The sequence below is a fragment of the Taudactylus pleione genome, unplaced genomic scaffold (assembly GCF_031769625.1).
Source record: "Taudactylus pleione unplaced genomic scaffold, aTauple2 ptg000092l, whole genome shotgun sequence".
Taxonomy (NCBI): Eukaryota; Metazoa; Chordata; class Amphibia; order Anura; family Myobatrachidae; genus Taudactylus; species Taudactylus pleione.
The window spans coordinates 7,131,316-7,149,210 of NW_028284494.1; the positions used below are offsets into that span (position 1 = coordinate 7,131,316).

At 46.9% G+C, this 17,895-nt stretch overlaps 1 protein-coding gene across 1 annotated transcript in view; it reads right to left on the reverse strand.

Annotated features, from left to right (window-relative positions):
• The window catches only part of MTREX (Mtr4 exosome RNA helicase), a 111,286-nt gene that overhangs the window by 55,110 nt on the left and 38,281 nt on the right, over nt 1-17,895 (reverse strand). The window contains exon 16 of the mRNA XM_088469411.1: nt 11,005-11,155. Coding sequence (XP_088325537.1) covers nt 11,005-11,155 — 151 coding nt within the window. The remainder of the gene's footprint in view (nt 1-11,004; nt 11,156-17,895) is intronic.

Below are 17,895 nucleotides of genomic sequence, written 5' to 3' on the forward strand. Positions count from 1 at the left end.
AGTCCGATTTCCGTAAGGAACCTGAACGGATCACAAAAATCCAAAGAGGCCAGACCACAGTCAATGAGGCCACACCAGCCGAGAGGACTGGGGACAGAATGGCCGTACCATAAGTTCCAGAACAATATGGAACCTGAAAACCACTAAGAAGCAACACAGGGCGAGAGCAACTCCCACCCTGACATGATGCCCTCCAGAAGAGGGAGCCACATGAGAACGCTCCCAATTCAGACACTCTCCTGGTTGATATAAACACCCTGAGAGAAAGAGAGAGCCTAAGCAATAGACCATGTAATGGCTATCACAACCAGCGGTTCCATTGACTGTCCCCGGAGGTAACGAAGAACCACTACTTACTCCCCAGGAGTCCCTAGGGAGGACAAATGGAGGCATAATCAAGAAAACACTCCAAAGGATGAACTGGATACCAGAGTGGAGCAATTCCATATCTTAACCATACTGACAGTGTAGAGATCCGCACTGTCAGGAAGACCAGGCCAAGTGTGAAACCCAAGCCAGCCGGAAGGAATGCCAGAATATCTGGAAATCCTGGACACCGGAGGATTGTATCGACAGGTACAATACCATAAGATTTATGGCTGCCACAGTTTGTGGTAGGTCCCAGCAAAAGCTGATCCATGTGCTCTAATCATTCCAACGATGACAAAGCCAGGGAAGCCGTAAGACCACTGTAAGGACACAGTCAAAGACAAACGACCCAGGTCCAAGGCAAAACCAAAGACCCTGAGACAACAGGTCCGGGCAGTGAAGCATCAGGGATGGAGTATCGATGTAGAGACTCCGAAGATCCAAGTACCCCTGACATCTGGGGCAATCAGGAGCCACCAGCAGGAAAGCATCTCCGTCTCGATTGAAAACACTTCCAAAGACCTTGAGGAAGAAGGGAGACCGGAGAACACAGGTACACAAAGTGGAAGGACCACTTCACCGACAAAGAGTCGCTGAAGGTTGCTTCAGAATCCCCAAAGCTGAACTGTAACACCATAGTGTGATAAAGTCAGAAGGCCATGAGGGTCACCTCAGGGGGGCCCCCCCTGCTCACCAGGAGATGAAACCTCTCTTGGGGAAGAGACTAGTCCCCGGGATGCACGTCGTGACGGCTGAGGACTCCCGCTTCCCAATGGAGAGCTCCTGAAATGAACGCTGCCGAGATGGTCGGGAGGAGGCCCTCGGACTATGTCCGAATATGTGACATACCTGTCATTGCCACCCAACGAACAGTGTTGCTAAAAAGGAAGCCACTGTCCTGACCCTGTCGGACTGAACCTTTTCAGGTTCACCGGGAAACAAGAGTTATGCCAGAGTAAGTTAATTGACAGGGTGGAATCGACAGACGTCCAACTGCACTGAAAAGGATTCGATCCAGACACTGTCCATAGCAAAGAAAACCCTGGACGAGATGGCCATAGCCACCCGGACAGGGACCGACTTGCCTCCGGAGAGAGCATCATCGTTTGAACAGTTATCCGACAGAAAAAACTCATTCCATCTGGAGATGAGCCAATTATGGAAAGGCCTGGAATGGAACTGAGCCCATTCCACCATGCATCCCAGAGTGTAAAGACATCTGTCGACTGCGCAGACAACCATGTACTCCTAATGGAAGAGAGGAGATTCCGTCTTACGCCAGAAGAATTCTCAGATTCTGAGAATCCAGCAGGGATCCTAGATGAAGAATACCCAGAGAGGGATGCAGGGAGGACTTTTTCCCCGTTGATTAAACGTCTGCACCCTGAAGAAGCCACAGTCATCCTGACCTGGCCGTAAAGTACCCCGGTGATCCCGCTAAGAGCAGGAGGCCGTCCAGGTACAGGAGCATTGGGATATACTGAACAGAAGAACTGTCAGAAAATCCAAAACGCTGGTAAACCCCTGTGGGGCTGAGGACAGTCCCAACAGGCAGAGCCCGAAAAATTGTAAGTGTTGCTGTGATACAGCAAACCTCAGCCCATGCTGAGGAAAGGTCTCTGTAAGTACCCGTAGGCACGCGTCCTGTATATCCAGTGATACCATAAAGTCCCCAGGTTCCAAACATCGTATGATGGAGCATAGGGATTTCCTCCTGAGCCCAGGTAGCTTTAGGAACTGGTTCAGGGAATTGAGACAGAGAATAGGCCAAAGAGGACCATTCAGCCACCGCACCAGAAAGAAAGCAGAACAACCAGTCCCTCACTGAGATAGTGGGGATGGCCTAATTAGCTCCGCTTACCGCAACAACTGCATAGCTTTCTGGATCTGTAAGGCCCTTGTAAAGAGGGCGTACCCTCCTACCCACGTAGCCGCGGCAACTTGACACTAATACCGGGCGAACTGAGAAAATCGGTATCTCCCAGTTGTAGGCCTGTCCCGTCAGGCTGAAGAGATATCCGTAGGTTCAGAAGCAGGATCGGCTGGCAGTCCAGGCCTGCTCGGTACTGGATATGTCGGCCCTTGTAGATGCCGACAGTCTACGAAGAAACAGACCTTTAGGCTGACCCAGAGGACAAAAAAGACTTAACAGACTTAGTCTGAGGCCTTGTAGTGGGCATAGCTGAAAGCGGTAAACTTGTCGTTAGTAATACTGCCAATGTTACTACAATCTTGTCAAGGTCAGGACCAAACAATATCAACCCTAAAGATGGTATCTGCACCTCTGCATTCCCAGAGCGCAGCCATAGGGTATTACGGAGGATACAGTCGCAGCCGGAACTCTGAAAGTTAGGAGACTGGTATCCAATATAGGCATTTCCACCTATGACAACAGCATATATTACGTGAGCGACCAAATACATTTGAACCCCCGACGTGTTGGAGGGGAAAAAACGTTACAAATGCATCAACCCAATATGCAATAGTATTAACCAACCATGCTATAGCCATGGTAGGATGGATAACAACTCCTGAAAGCAAGTATACTGATTTCAGGCAGAGTTACCACCTACGGATCCGAAGAATCCGACCACGCAGGAATGGGAGGCGTAGTAACGTCTGTAATCAGACGAGTAACACGCCCATCCCCCCCAGGAGGGGCTCGTGATGACCCTCAGGGAATTTGGGACAGGAGGCCAAACACTGTTGTAACACCTCCTATCTGGCAACAGCCAGAGTCCCGCTATGCGATCCACCCGCTAGTCAGCAACAGGGAACCCGAAGGCACGCAATACTGAGGGTGTATGATACAGGTGCAGGTCAACATTCACTCTAACCAGAATGGACCTGCTACCAGTCCTAAAGCAGGGATAATAATACCTGAAATAGGCTTCCCCCCGTGTAAGAGGGAAAGAGCCCCGAACAGTACCCAGTTCACGGCAGAGCCAACTGGGAAGTAACCACAGGGCGTCAACCACGCCAATTAGCGTTTCGTAGAAAACGACATCCACCCAGGGTGGCTGTTGTGGTAATCCCTGCAAGGGGAATGACAGACTATTGTGGCACCAGGGGGAATTCATATACTGCGAAAAACCCCTGCAGGGAGCGGTAGTCTGTGTCACAGGGGAAGAGAGCAAGAAGCTGCGAGATACCCTGAGATGAAAAGGGCAGTATGGTGAAGTAACCCCAAGTGAGGTACAACAATGGGGCCCGCCCGGCGATCCGCAATTGAGAGGATCCCGAGAAAACAAACCGCCCAAGGGGGTCGTGAAAGAGGCCGGCACCAGATGACGCCACATACAGAACCCTTTATGAGTCAAATCCTCCGCACTAACACCTGCAGCACATGACTTGCAGGATAGTAAAAATGGGTGCAGTATAACGCTCTATCTCCTGGTCAGACATATCTGACCAATCTTGGCGGAAATATTAAGCAGCGCTATACTGGTCCTGACTGATGCCAAAAATTAGCTGCAGGGACCCATTTTCAGCGTATGCAACACACAGTTCCATCTAAAATATGGCAACGTGCAGCACGCAACAGTATGTGACAAACCACACAAATATTAACAAGTATATAAATGTGAGGTCTCAGAACCACCCTAAGTACAGCTGTATTAGGGCAGATAAAGAAAAGGGATAGATATACACTGACAGGTGAGAGAATAAAGTACAGTCAGCACTAGCATAAGTCACATACAATGCAGATATATACATATATACATAAACATGTCATATAATATACTGCACTATTACACTGCATTCAACTGCCCAGATTCAGTGTCTGGGAAGGCTACAGTGCTGTGTACACTGACCTGATGGTGAGGTACGCAGGGGGACTGGACTCACTGCCATCCTGAGAGATTTCTGCTGCACCAGAGATAAAATGGCCGCTGGAGACCTCAGAGGAAGCGTGGCCCGCGGAGGAAGCAGCTCAGCGACGCCAGACTATGGATACTGAAAGGCGCGCTGAGCTGAGGGGAGGAGCCGCTGTAACAGGGAAGGCTGCCTCCCCTGGCCGGCTATTAACCCCCGGGACGCCGGCTCCCTGCACCGATCGTTAAGTCCCTGGTGGTCTAGTGGACACACGGGGTATGGGGGGCCCGCCGCCACTGCCGGCGCCTCCGGTCTGTCCCCTGAGACCGGAGGCACAGGACTGCATTTGAAATGCGCGGATCACCGCAAGCGGTGATCCGCGACCTTACCTGCTCCCCGTGGATCCGGCAGCAGTCCTGGGCGCCCACAGAGTCCGGCTAGTACAGACTCTGGGGTCCCGCTGAGATCCCCAGATCTGTACTGGCGTCTCAGCGCCAGCGGGGTGACGGAGCGGCAGCTTAGACGTCCTATGGACAGTCCGACGCTGCCGCTCTGAAGAGTCCAAAGTCCATGGAAAAAACTTTGTCCCTAAAAAAATAAAATAAGCTTAGGGGCTGCTAATCAGCTCCCCCTGCGCTAACGGTGACCCGACTCCGGCCGGGCACCAACTTAAACTGAGGTGCCTCTGGCTTGGGGGTGGGGTTATAGGGAGAGTGGACCCAGTGCATCCTGGGAGCTAAAAGCTTTAACTGCGTGGTGCCCGGATTTGGTTCCCAACCTATACCCCAAGGTCAACCCTGTGGACCCCCTATGGACCCTGAAGTAGAAAATAAGTAGTTCTTAGTATATCTGGGCCGCGTGCAGGTTCAGGGGCACATCCTGACACTGCTCAAAATGCCCTTCTGCCGGAGAAATGCCACAGCCTTCCTCTCCACCTGGGACAAATCCCAAATTTTGATCATCCCTTCCTCCTAACATACACTTGTACGTGTTAAAATAATAGTAAAAAAATAAATAAAAAAACACAACTACAGGAGAGCAGCAGCAAAAATAGCACAAACACAGCAAAGTACGGATTTAAAAAACAAAACTTCTACCAGGTCGTCCCTTTAACAGCAAAGTACCATAAATTCATTAGTTAACAACATGGCAATAATTTGGGGATCAACTGTCTCTTTTGCAACAAGCCTTTAGAGCAGGGGTGGGCAAATAAGTGGCCCTCCAGCTGTTGTTGAACTACCCAGCATGCCTTGCAAGTTTTAGCATCGTCAAAAAGCAAAACTGTGGCAGGGCATTCTGGGCTGTGTAGTTCTACAACATCTGGGGGGGGTCGCTTATAGCCCACCCCTCCTTTAGAGTCAACAACGCAATGATACATTTAAGCTAGTAAAACAAGTTGTATTAATTGACTGTTAAAAACCAGCATGTATACAGTCTTAAAGTTCCTTTAGCAGTTCCTTTGTAATATGATTTAAAGTAGTATTACAACTTAAGCTGCATATACACGGGACGATTCGCTCCATGAGCAACATCGTCCCAGTGTGGCTCTCTCCCTCATCCCCGAACATGCTACAACCTGACAATATCGTCAGATTGGACAGGAGGTCCGCGCATTGGTCGTTATCTTCATCTTTTTGGGGCAGAAACGGAACGATATTTTGGACGACGGAACGATATTGTTATCGTTCGGTCGTCCAAAATATTGCTGCATGTGACCTTTAGTCATTATAGTCATCATACTGCTTCATCCCTGTAATGAGATCTCCAAAATCCTTTCTGCTCACCTCTTTAAAATGGCAGCAGAAGTGAGTGAAAGTGAGAGGACCAACAGAAAAGGAGACTGTCAAACCTTTTTAAGTCCTTTTCTTCGAACTCCACAGGCTCAGACCATGGGTATACGGTGAGCAAGAGGAGCCCGGGCACCAAATAGTTAATCATATTCTTCTCCCAGCAGCCCCGGCTCCTCCCCCCTATATCCCACCACCAGGCAGGCCAATTCAGTTAGCAAGCCCAAGGCAGGAGTGAGGAAGAGGAGAAGGAAGACTAACCTACACATACTGGTCCAAACACCCAGAAACACTAAAAAGGAGGACTGGAAGCAGAGTAAAAATCCCTGCCAGCCCAGTACATCAGGGTGGGCGGCCTGTGTCCCCTATGGAGTTCGAAGAAAAGGACTTAACAGGTAAGACATAAAAGTCTCCTTTTCTTGTCCACCCTTCCATAGGGGACACAGACTTAGACCATGGGACGTCCCAAAGCTATCCCACTATGGGAGGGGACGCACCAGAGCTTCGCTGAGAACCTCTTCAGCCAAAAGCCGGGTTCGTGGCAGCAAAAGTTTCAAATGAACAGCACCAGAATAGAGCAAGGGCGGAGGACCATAGCTCCTCTCTTATGAAACTGCTCAGCCGAGGCACCGCTGGTGAGCCACCCAAAAACAACAAACCGGTGAAAAAAATCTGACTGTAAATACGGCCCAGAAAGGACCATCACAAAAGTGTACCACCATATGAAGCCAACTGGCTAAGTTCCTTGTGGAATCCAGCCAGTCCCATCTACAAAATTTGTATGGGACTAAATTGGGGCCGTCCCACTGAGAACTCGAGTCCGAACCCCAAAGAACCGGAGGGCCGGAAGAATCCAAAGAGGCCTCATTCATAGAAAAATAGGTGCCTGAGCAAAGGAACCAAACAGTCCTGGTGATGAGAAACCGAGGGACCACCAAAGGACAGCCGGCCGGTCCCAGTAAAACAATCCAATGGGGAGGAACAGGACAACGCGCCCCAGAGAAACATTTGTCGGGAGCAGGAAAACGGTCATCCATGTAAGCCATCAAATGTCAGCAGAGCCCAAGGGCTCAAAGGGTGACAAATGATGAGCTGGAAGCCCCAAAGATGAAGTCCATGTAGCAGAGGAACAACAACGTCCGAGGAGGAAAGATCTTATGTCTTGCCTCCGAGCAAACTGCTTCTGAAGAGGACAGAAAGTGTAGGAACCTGCAGCTTCTAAGAAGAGGCGGAGGGACAAATATAGCCCCACCAGCGGAAGGGAGATGACCCAAGAAAGGGAAACCCACTGGGAATGAAACTCAAGATTGAACCCATAGCAAAGAAAATCCACTGAAACCATGACAGTCATGCAGAGGAGAACTTACGGGCATACAGCATAGTACGAATAACCAACCTGGAGAACGAGAAGTGCTCAAGACAAAGTCAAGAGCAACGAGACGGGCCAGATTTGTGATAGAAGAAGATGGGCCCTAAGACAGAAGATGGGCCACCAGGAAGATACAGCAGAGCATTGATAGAAGATCTATGTACCAACCTTACCAAGACCAATAGGAGGCAACCGGGATTGCCATTCCTCCCTCTCACTGCAGCTTGCGGAGGACTCGTGGATCCACAAAATTGGAGGGAAGGCATATAAGAGAAGGAACTCCTACCAGACCGGCAAGACGTCCACCCGAAGAGCTCCCAGAACCCTGGTACGGGTAAGAAAAATAATCTCAACCAGATTCGAACCCAGATACCTGGTATACTATATGCTGTGACTTAGCCCTTGGAGACAGCAGCTACGTAGCAGTACCTCAATAGCCTGTGTTCGTGCCGAGATGCCACCAAGGCGATGTCTGGCCAGCCCCAGTGAAGACGTAGGATCCCAAAGGCGTATGTACAAAGTCACCATTCACCTGGGTAGGTGTCCAAGTGACAGAGGAAGCTCTCTTCCCAAACCCGGACTCTGGAGAGGAATACTACAGACAGAGTCGGAAGTTGGAACACCGTCCAGATGAGAACTAGACTCACCTTCTTCAAAGTGAAGTGACTGCGAGTGCCACTGGCTTATGTAGGCGATGGCAGTCATGTAATCAGATTGAACCTGGATCAGACCAGGTTGTAAGAGCATCCGGGCCAGGCAAAGGGCTCTGAAGATGGTTTGGATAACCACAAAGTTGATTGGCACCCGGCTCACGGAGGCTGTTCACCAAGCCTGGAAGGTTGTTGACATCGGTGGTGAGGAGGAATCCCAAAGGCGGCGTCAGTGTAAGTGGGACGTCTGGACCACGAGAGGAACCTCCCAGTAAGGTGTGAGCTATTGGTGGGAACTGTTCCACAGGGACCATCTTTCATCTTAAGAGGCAGGCAGGCAAACTGTGCATACTCTGTTCTTAAGACAAACGAGCCCAGGATTTAAATGAGTGTATTGGCGCTCAGCGATGACTAAAAACCTTGTGAATCCTTCATATGGTACATCTTCTGCAACGGAGTCCAGATGGAATACATCCCAGGGATGATCTTTCTGTGGGACTGGAGAGACCAATGTATTCTCTGGAGACCAGCAAGGATCAGAAGGTCGTTTAGAGAAGGTAGAAACCTGATGCCCCTGCGGTGTAAATGATTTACTATGACTTTCATTAAAAGTCGATGGACTCTGGAAAGACCAAATGGCAATGTATGAAAATTAAAATGCTCTACTCAGACCGCAAGCCAGAGAAAACTCTGGTGACTGGACCGGATAGGAACCTGGAAATAGGCATCCCGGAAAATAAAAGGAGGCCCCGAGACACCAGTATAGTTTTGGACTGTGGGAGTTAGGGCCGAAGTGGATATCGAACCCACGGCCTTAGTGCTGTAAGGCAGTAATGCTAACCATTACACAGTCTGTGCTGTACTTTCCACAGAGCCAGAAAGATGGAGACTCCCTGGTTCACCAAAAAGCCTGTTGAGGAATTCCAGATGAACAACAAAGAGATTTGTCCAAAAAGACCTACTCAGGAGGCCAGCAGGGCGTGACCAGTAGGAAAAGATAGGCTCTAAGGTCATTCCTGAAAGGTCACGGCATAGCCCCAGGAGAGAAAAATCTCACCATTGTCGCCATCCAGGTGATGGGAACAGCAAAAGTTATCCTTCCACGCTGGGAACTCCCCTAGGTGGAGGTCTGCCTATCGAAGCGCAAGCCTGTCAATTAGGCCTGGAGGTAGGATAACTGGTAGACCTTGGACGTCATTGTGGCTACCATCCTAACCAAAGCAGGATCACAGTAGATGACCGGGAAGCGGAAGAGCCCCTATGGCCTTTCTTAAGTCTGAGTCAGCATGCAAGAAATTAAGCCAGAGAGTTTGCCTAACCCCACCAAGGATGCCGACACCTGAAGCCAGGACACCAGTAACTATTGTTGCCTCTTCAACATAAGAGACTACCCTCTGATGTTCTCACCTGACGCCATCTGAGGCAAGCCGCTGCAGCATGGCTCCCTGTACACAGGGAGCCGCATCTTACCTTAAAGCACGTGCTCACTGCCCCGGCGTCCGGCTGCGGGTCCCTGGCTTGTGCTGTGGGACCGGCCGAGGTCACTGACCTGCTCGCAAGTGCCGCGCCCACCAAATCTTTGGGGTTAGTGGAGCGGCCAGGCGGGCGTCCTACACTACGCTTAGAGCTGCCCGCTCATAGAAAAAAAGCTATATAAAATAAATAAAAATTAAATAAAAAGATGAGACTGCTGAGCAGTCTAAAGAAGCATACACAATAGAAGAGATGCTCCCTGAGCGATATCGTCTAGTGCAGTGGCCTCCAACGTTAATTAAGGTGTGAGCTACTTTAGAAAAATGAAACCTCCTAAAAAGCTACTAAAATTGTAGAAAATAAATCTGGCTAGTAACTGAACAATTGAAGAAGGTAATTTAATGAAAATGAGAAAAATGTTTCATAGAAAATAAAAACGCATTTAATTATTGCAGCGATATTGTTGTAGTTTGAAATGTGCTTGCACTTACATTTTATTTACACTGTTAGTTACTGGCTCCAAGAAGGTACGTGTAGTAAAGGATCAAAATATATAGTATATAGGCAGGGCTGCAGTGTGATTTTCCGGTACAGCAGGGTGGGAGTCACTCGCTACTCTGTAGCGTAGACGCCGTGGGTGGAACCACGGGGAAGAATGTCAAGTGATTGCTGTAGAGGCTGCAGCAATCACCTGACGTGTGTCCCTGTGGCTGCACCCATGTCGTCAATGTCAAAAGGGAGCACACATCAGAGGTCAGTTCCTCCTAGTTGACTCAGCAGTACTGCAGCTAGAAGAGCTACCAAACTTAAGGCTGCGAGCTTGGAGACCACTGTTCTAGTGTGTCCCTGGCAGGGTGTACTCAATGTCGTTCATGACATTGAGCACACCCGCTGAACAATATCATTAATATCGTTCAGCTACGGGCTCTCTCACCCATTCCCCAACACGCAGCAACCTGACAATATAGTCAGGTTGGCCTGCATGTTTGCCAGATGAACGATAAAGACGAACGACCTGCTGGAACGCGCATCATTGGTCGTTCGTCGATATCGTTCAGTTGTCCACTTTAAATCACCCAGTGTGTACGCACCTTAACACATGCCTGCTCCTGCATGGCACCAAACTGAACTGGCCTGCCTGGGGCTGGGGTATAGGGGGGAGGAGCCAGGGTTGCTGGGAGAAGAAGATGATGAACTATTTGTGCCCGGACTCCTCCTGCTCCCCCTGTAGCCATGGTCTAAGCCTGTGTCCCCTATGGAAGGGTGAAGAAGAAAGCTGCAAATTCCAGGACTGCAGCTTATTGGTCCACATAGCCACATCCCTAAGCAGTGTCATACAGCCCGTAGCTTTTATTAACAGAAACCCAGTAAAAATGGCTGCATGAAGCAATCATCAGGGTGGGTGGTGGAACCCTGGGTATGGTGATATTTGCTGGAAGTGCAAATTACAGGATGAAGATCAGATAATGACGGACAAGTTTAGCTTTTTTTTAAATTGTTGCTAAGTAAATGGAGAATCCACGAATAAATCGGTACTTACTTTCCGCTACTCCGGGTATGGCTCTGTAATGTTGGAATTGATAGAAGGATTTCTCCAACATGTATTCAGGGTTAATCTCCTCCACACGTAGGAGGTTTAGGACCATGTTGTATGTAAGGTGGAAAGCGCTGTTTAGCGGATCAGCTGAACCCTGAGGACAGAAAAACAAAGTAAAATGTCCATCTATGGAAACATCTCTGTTAGGGCAGAGGTAGGGAGCCTGTCGCTCTCCAATGTTTGTGAAACTGCAGGTCATGCTGGGGGCCATCATTTCACAATACCTGGAGGTTATTTGCAAACAGTTTTAACTTTTACAGATCTATATAGCTGAATATACATTAATGATGTACTTCCTTCTCAGCCTACAATTTGCAGTCATGCAAATGTGACAGCGTTAATAATTTAGTCGCTCCACCAGTGTTTAGTAGGAATACACTGGGGCCGATGCAGAATTTAATGCAAGCCACCCTCCATTGCTTCTGCATTGTATGCACAGAATAACATTTGTACAAGCATCCGTATACAGAGTTGTACGTGTCTCTGCAATCAGACAACTTCAATACGTGCACTTCGACCTATAGCCTCCATCAATGCGCACATGTACAGCTCAAGTGAAAATGAAAATAAAAAAATATAATGTTTCCAGTGAATAAATTACAAGGGCTGAAACATTGGGGGAGCAGAGAAGGTGGCAGCAAAACTAGTTACGGTTATTTATAAAATATTATGCTTTCAAGAGGGTGCTACACTTACATATTAGACCTACAAATTGATGGGTTTTAAATGTTCGGAAGTCTGTGTCAAAGTTTTGATAAGGAAAGCGTTGTGTAACCACCCTGCAGGGAAATGTATAAAATCTGATAATATTCTATGGCCCATCTGCAGATGAATTGCCAGCCATATCACAGCAGGTACCGTAATTATCCTAAATGAACTTTATCCATTTAGTCTTGCCTTCTGCACTGCTTTACATTTTAAATTCCTAATAAAAAAGGACATAAAATACACCAAAATGAACATATATCATGAACTATGTGCTAAACTTACTATTGGGCAGTTTGTCCAGGACGCCGATGATTGACGACTTTGACCGACTAATTTAAAGGGGCAATAGAAATAAAATGATACACCAGAGACTGGTGTTCCATCTATTTCTGTTGCAGCTTTAAAACCATGTGTCAAAGCAGATGATGATCGGCAGCTTTGATAAACCGCAGGTTAGTAAATCTAGCCCTATAGGTTTAGGGGGATCCGGTCTAAAGATCTACAGTAAAAAGGTAGACAATGTCTAGATAGACAACAGATGTTAGACAGTCAATAGGTCGACAGGAACAAAAGGTCAACATGTAAGAAGGTCGACAGGTACAAATGGTCGACATGGTCAAAATGTCAACATGAAAAAAAGGTAGAAACAAAAATGGTCGACTTTTTTTTAGGGTTATGTTTAGGCACTTACCCCAACGGTTAGGGTTAGGCACTAGAAGGGACGGTTAGGGTCAGGCACTTAACCCTAACTATTGGGGTTAGGCACCAAGGGGAAGGTTAGGGTGAAGATTAGGGTTACACATTTACCTGTCGACCTTTAGTGTGTCGACCTTTTCTACCTGTCAACCTATTGACTGTCTAACATTTGGAGTCTATCTAGACATGGTCTACCTTTTTACTGTAGATCTTTTAATCCACATCCAGGTTTAGGGAGTTATACTGACAAAAAGAAGAGGGTGCCCAGTGATCCAAGATGTAACTCCAGTAAGGTGACAAAAGTAGGGGGGCGTAGACTCTTACCAATGACTACTATTCGTGTTCTGGCCACACCCGCCAGGGTACTCCTGCTATCCATATAAGTCACTCCTTGGAGAATTTGCAAGACATAGAAGGAATGAAGAAAACCAACTGGATAGCTCTCCAACCTGCCCCATTCCTGCAATGTGGTCTTTCAAGTCCTTCATAGAAACATAGAATTTGACAGCAGATAAGAACCACTTGGCCCATCTAGTTTGCCCCTTTTCATTTATCCTTTTGGCAACTTCAAGCCCAATTGTTCCTTAGGTCTCTCAAGGATATTCTTATGCTTAACCCAAGCATGTTTAAATTGTTCCACAGCCTTTGCTTCAACCACCTCTGATGGGAGGCTATTCCACTGATCAACTACCCTTTCTGTTAAGTCATTTTTCCTCAAATTTCCTCTGAGCCTACCCCCCTCCAGTTTCAGTACATAAGTCTGGAGAAAAGTGCAGGAGTCCCAGAGTCTATAAAACAATAGAGCTGTTAAACCGTTACCTTGGGATACCACCCAAAGCTACTATCTGAATTCAATTGTACCCAAGGCATCCATAGGATAAGTGATGTCATCAGTACATGGGGAGTGTTGATAAGAGGGTCAGGCTCCCTGGCTTCTCTTGTTTTTACAGATACAGACCAGCACAGAGAAAGGCAGACATTTCTTCCTATTAAAGTGCAGTATATTACACCTGTGTATTTGTTTTGACATTTTTCCAGTCTCAATGGCTCATAATAAATCAGGAGAGGAAATCTATACAGCTGAGAATATCCTGCAGCAGGACACAGCTTCCCCTGAGCTGCTTTGTTTAAACCCGAAGCGCCATGGTTAGCAGCTCGTGCACAGAAAGCTTTTGCGAATATATAGATAGTGATAGTTAATCAGCCAGTGAATGAACATTTTCAGGTTTATTACAGTAATCTTACATTTTAGTGCATACAATCTTAGATTTCATCTATTCATTTACCGGGCTTGTCTGATCATTCGCTAGCATTTCTACACCTCTCCTGGTTTTTGGTTGAACAATTCTAACTGTTCCTCCAATCTTTAAACCAAAAATGTATTTTAAAAGCATCCATAGTAATAATGATGGCACATCTCAGAGTAGTTTTGATGGTGTAACTTCTACATACACCATACCTTTAAATACGAGAATTCCATTAACCGTTCATTCACCCTATATTTCTATCCTACCCCCTCATGTTTCCCCAGTGCGTTTCCAGGAACATGCAAATCATTGTACGCTGCAGGGCTTCAGAGACAATTGTGAAATATCTCAGCTGAATGTGGAGCCTGTAGGCCAGATGCTGCTGCTGTACAAATGGCTCTTACAGCTTGGCGTTACCAATGTTCTTTCCATCAGAGAAAGGAAGCAACAAAACCAGAGTATAATGCCTTGCATAATGCCATAAAACTCCAGTTTCTTCCCAGCTTAGCCCCGTTTCACAATACAGTCAGAATTGATGAACTCAGAAGGAAGGCTAGGACATTTAAGAAGGTCACGTCAAAGTAAAAATAATGCACCCCCCCTTACAACTAGAAAAGGGCACAAGGAGAAGAACCACACGACACATTCTAGAACTCCATGTAACAGGCACATCCACATTTCTGAAAGAGATAACAGGATCTACAATCCCAGCCGTGTGAACTGTAAGCCCAAAGCAATTCTGTAACAATCAGCAGGTGGTTTACTACGGTGATACAATCTAATAATAAAACAAAACAACCGCAACAAAGTAATAAATAATTCAACTTCTGCCTTCATTTAAATCTCGTCTCCTGGTCCCACACCAACCACATTGCCTCATCAATACTGCGCCCTCTGAGGCCTTTTCTTCATTTAATCCCACAAAAACAAAAAAGGTTTATTCACTGAAAAGCACTTTAACAACTAACAATTTTTCAGCTGTTTTACCAACAGAATTTTGAACTTCAAGGTGAAACACGGCATATCATGTGGTTAGAATAAGAACAATGAAAAGCACAGTTTACTCAATGAACCCGAAGGTCTTTCTGCTTCGAGTCACTGGACTGCATCCCATCACAATTCAGTTTTTGCCATTCCCAGTGCTCACTCCAAGTGGCATCCCTCCCTGCGGTGTCACCTGGTGCGGGGAGGGATGCTGTGCGCGTGGCTTTGCCGCTAAAAAGGGGAGTGGCTTTGCGGCCAGAACCCCCGTGCTTATTACAGGGGAAGGGGGGTGCCGGAGGTGCGGACTGGCCCGTTTGCAGTGCCGGCTCCCTCACAGTGTCAGGAGCAGAGTGCTGCACTTAATGCTACAGTGCAACACCTGGCTCCTGTCACTGAGGGGGAGTCTGCAGCTTGGTGTCACCCCTCGGCGGATGACACCTGGTTGCGGCCCGCAACCCCCTTGTGATGCCACTGCTCACTCCAGCATTATTTAAGAATCTTATAATTACTCTGAGGGGTAGATTTACTAAAGCTTCTAAGAGGTTGCTGTATCAAGCAGCGAAAAGCGTGGAGAAGTTGCCCATAGCAACCAGTCAGCTTTGAAGTAGCATTTACCAAGTACAATCTATAAAGGAATAGGTAGGACGTCTTGACGTTGTCTACATGACCATGTATGATATCCTTTACTCAGCCCCTGAGAAACATTCAGAGTTTACTGCTCTACGGTTTAGTTTGATTGAATTTAAATCCTCTGCCTCATATGCAGCCCTCCCCCCACCTTCCTCTCTTAACTCTTTCTTTATGTTCCCTTTCTACACTCTTTTTGACTTTTCCATTTTTATTTTTAAATGTATCTACTTTATTTTTGCGATTATTTTACAGTAGAATACGCTGCACCTTAGATTTTGTTATATTGTCTATGTTTTGTTATTTGTTCGTTATAAGTGCATCTTAAGGCCCCCCATACATCAGCAATCGATTGTGGCAATCCTGCAATTTACAATCGAATGTGTATAAAAATCTGCAATGTATGGGCTTCGCAGATTGCAACCAATGACGTTGGATGGTAGGGAATAAAGGACACTGGCTCATCTTTACGCTAATGTCCAACGTCATTCCCTACCATCCAACGTCATTCCCTACCATCCGAGTGGGCATGGAGGGGGAATAAATCCATGTGGCGAGCAAAGCGAGCCACCGTGCCCGCTGCGTGGCAAGCCCGCAAGGAGCCGAATGGTATTTCCTCAAGTTTACGCTACTTACGTATCTTCACTGAATAGTGAAGATACGCAAGTAGCGTAACCAGGGGGCCACAAAGATACGGAAGTACCGATTTCCCTTCTAAGAAGTTACTGAAGAAAGAGTGAATCTAGAGTCCCAGATGGCCCTCCTTTGTTTCTTAACTGATGGGCATTTCCCTCCACTGTAACAAGATGACAAGTTCTATGTACAACATTCTCCAACGAGGGAGCCAACAGGTCTCTCCAGTGTTTAATAGGCCCAGACCCGGCAGCACTTAAGGGACCCATACATCTGTGACCGATTGCTGCAATTTCCAGTTCTGCCAACTATGGAGTCTGGGATTTGGGGATATTCAAACATGTTGAACAATCTCGATTCCCTAATCCCAACCCAAAAGTGGTCGAAATCAGTAAGTGGGGGAGTTTTAAAATGCTGAATAACCCTAAACCACTGCCAGATCGCCACCATTAATGGCTACCGTTCCACGGATCGGCAGAACGAGGAATCTGGGCCGTAGTTGTGTGGCCCATATAAGAAAGAGAATTAGAACAATGCTCTCCCTATAGGAACTAGTGGGCAGAAAGCACAAAGACTTTACCATTTAAAGACTACAGATCATGAAAAATGTAGACATTCTGGGACAGCACCACCAAGTATGCAGCCCCTGATTTCACCGCAGCAACACCAACACTGATCCAAAGAAGTGAAATCCTTGAGATATGAAGTACTACTCTATAATAACTTTCCTTTATAATGAGAAACAGAAGACTTGGACACTGCAGCTTTTTGTGTGCCCTGCATCCATGCCTGGAGAAGGGGTGTAAAGGCCCCCATACATCAGCAATTGATTGTGGCAATTCTGCAATTTGCAATCGATTGTGTATAAAAATCTGCAATGTATGGGTTTCACAGATCGCAACAAAAAAGTGATTGGAATTGTTAAATCAGATTGTCCAACATGTTGGATTTCACAGATTGATTGGGGCTGTAAATTGCTAGTGTATAGACATGATCAGTAGATTTGCAGACAGTTACCAGTAAAAGGATGGGCCTTTCAAGATTGGCAGATCTGTGTTTGCTGCAATCGATCTGCATATCACTGAAAAAGATCTGTAATGTATAGGCGCAGATTGCTAGATTGGGAAATCCTAAAATAGGGCAATAATCTTCAAACTGTTCAATTGTGGCTTTCAGATTGCTGATGTATGGGGGCCTTTAGTTCTATCATCACTTAAGGCCCCCATACATCAGAGATTGATTGTGTATAAAAATCTTTCCCAATCGAATGCAGATTGCAGAATTGCCACAATCGATTGAAAAAGGGAAAGATTTTTATACACAATCGATTGCAAATTGCACGATTGCTGCAATCAATCTCTGATGTATGGGGGCCTTTAATTAAGTTCGGTGCACTTAAAAGGCTGTTACTTAATTGCACACTTCCCCAGATTTTCTAAAATAAATACCTGCTGTTACACCCCATCGGTGTCGGACTGGGGCATGAAGGGCCCACCGGGTGAATGCAGTGATAGGGGCCCCTACTTAAGGGTGTGGCCAGCCTCCAAAGAGGCTTGACTAACCATTAGCGTATGCATGGTCTGGGCCCCTTAAAAATGTACATATAGTAAATACTGCTGGTGCATTCATGATAATATACCTGATTAATAACAGCAATGCATTGTTGAACATACACCATAGTACTGTGCAGTATAATGCAACATATGTATAATGCATAGTTCAAGTGAACAGTCTTGAACCTGATCCCTAAAGGAGGGGGTTGGCCCTCAGGCAGTGAGGCCCACTGGGGGATTCCCCTGTACCCCTGTGGGCCAGTCCAACCCTGTACCCCATGCATAACAAAGCATATGCTAAGTGCTACAGTGATGGGGAGATCTCCCACCTCTTGTAGTTTTTATTACTGGTCTGCTGTTTCCACTGACTGAGCAGGAAATAGAAC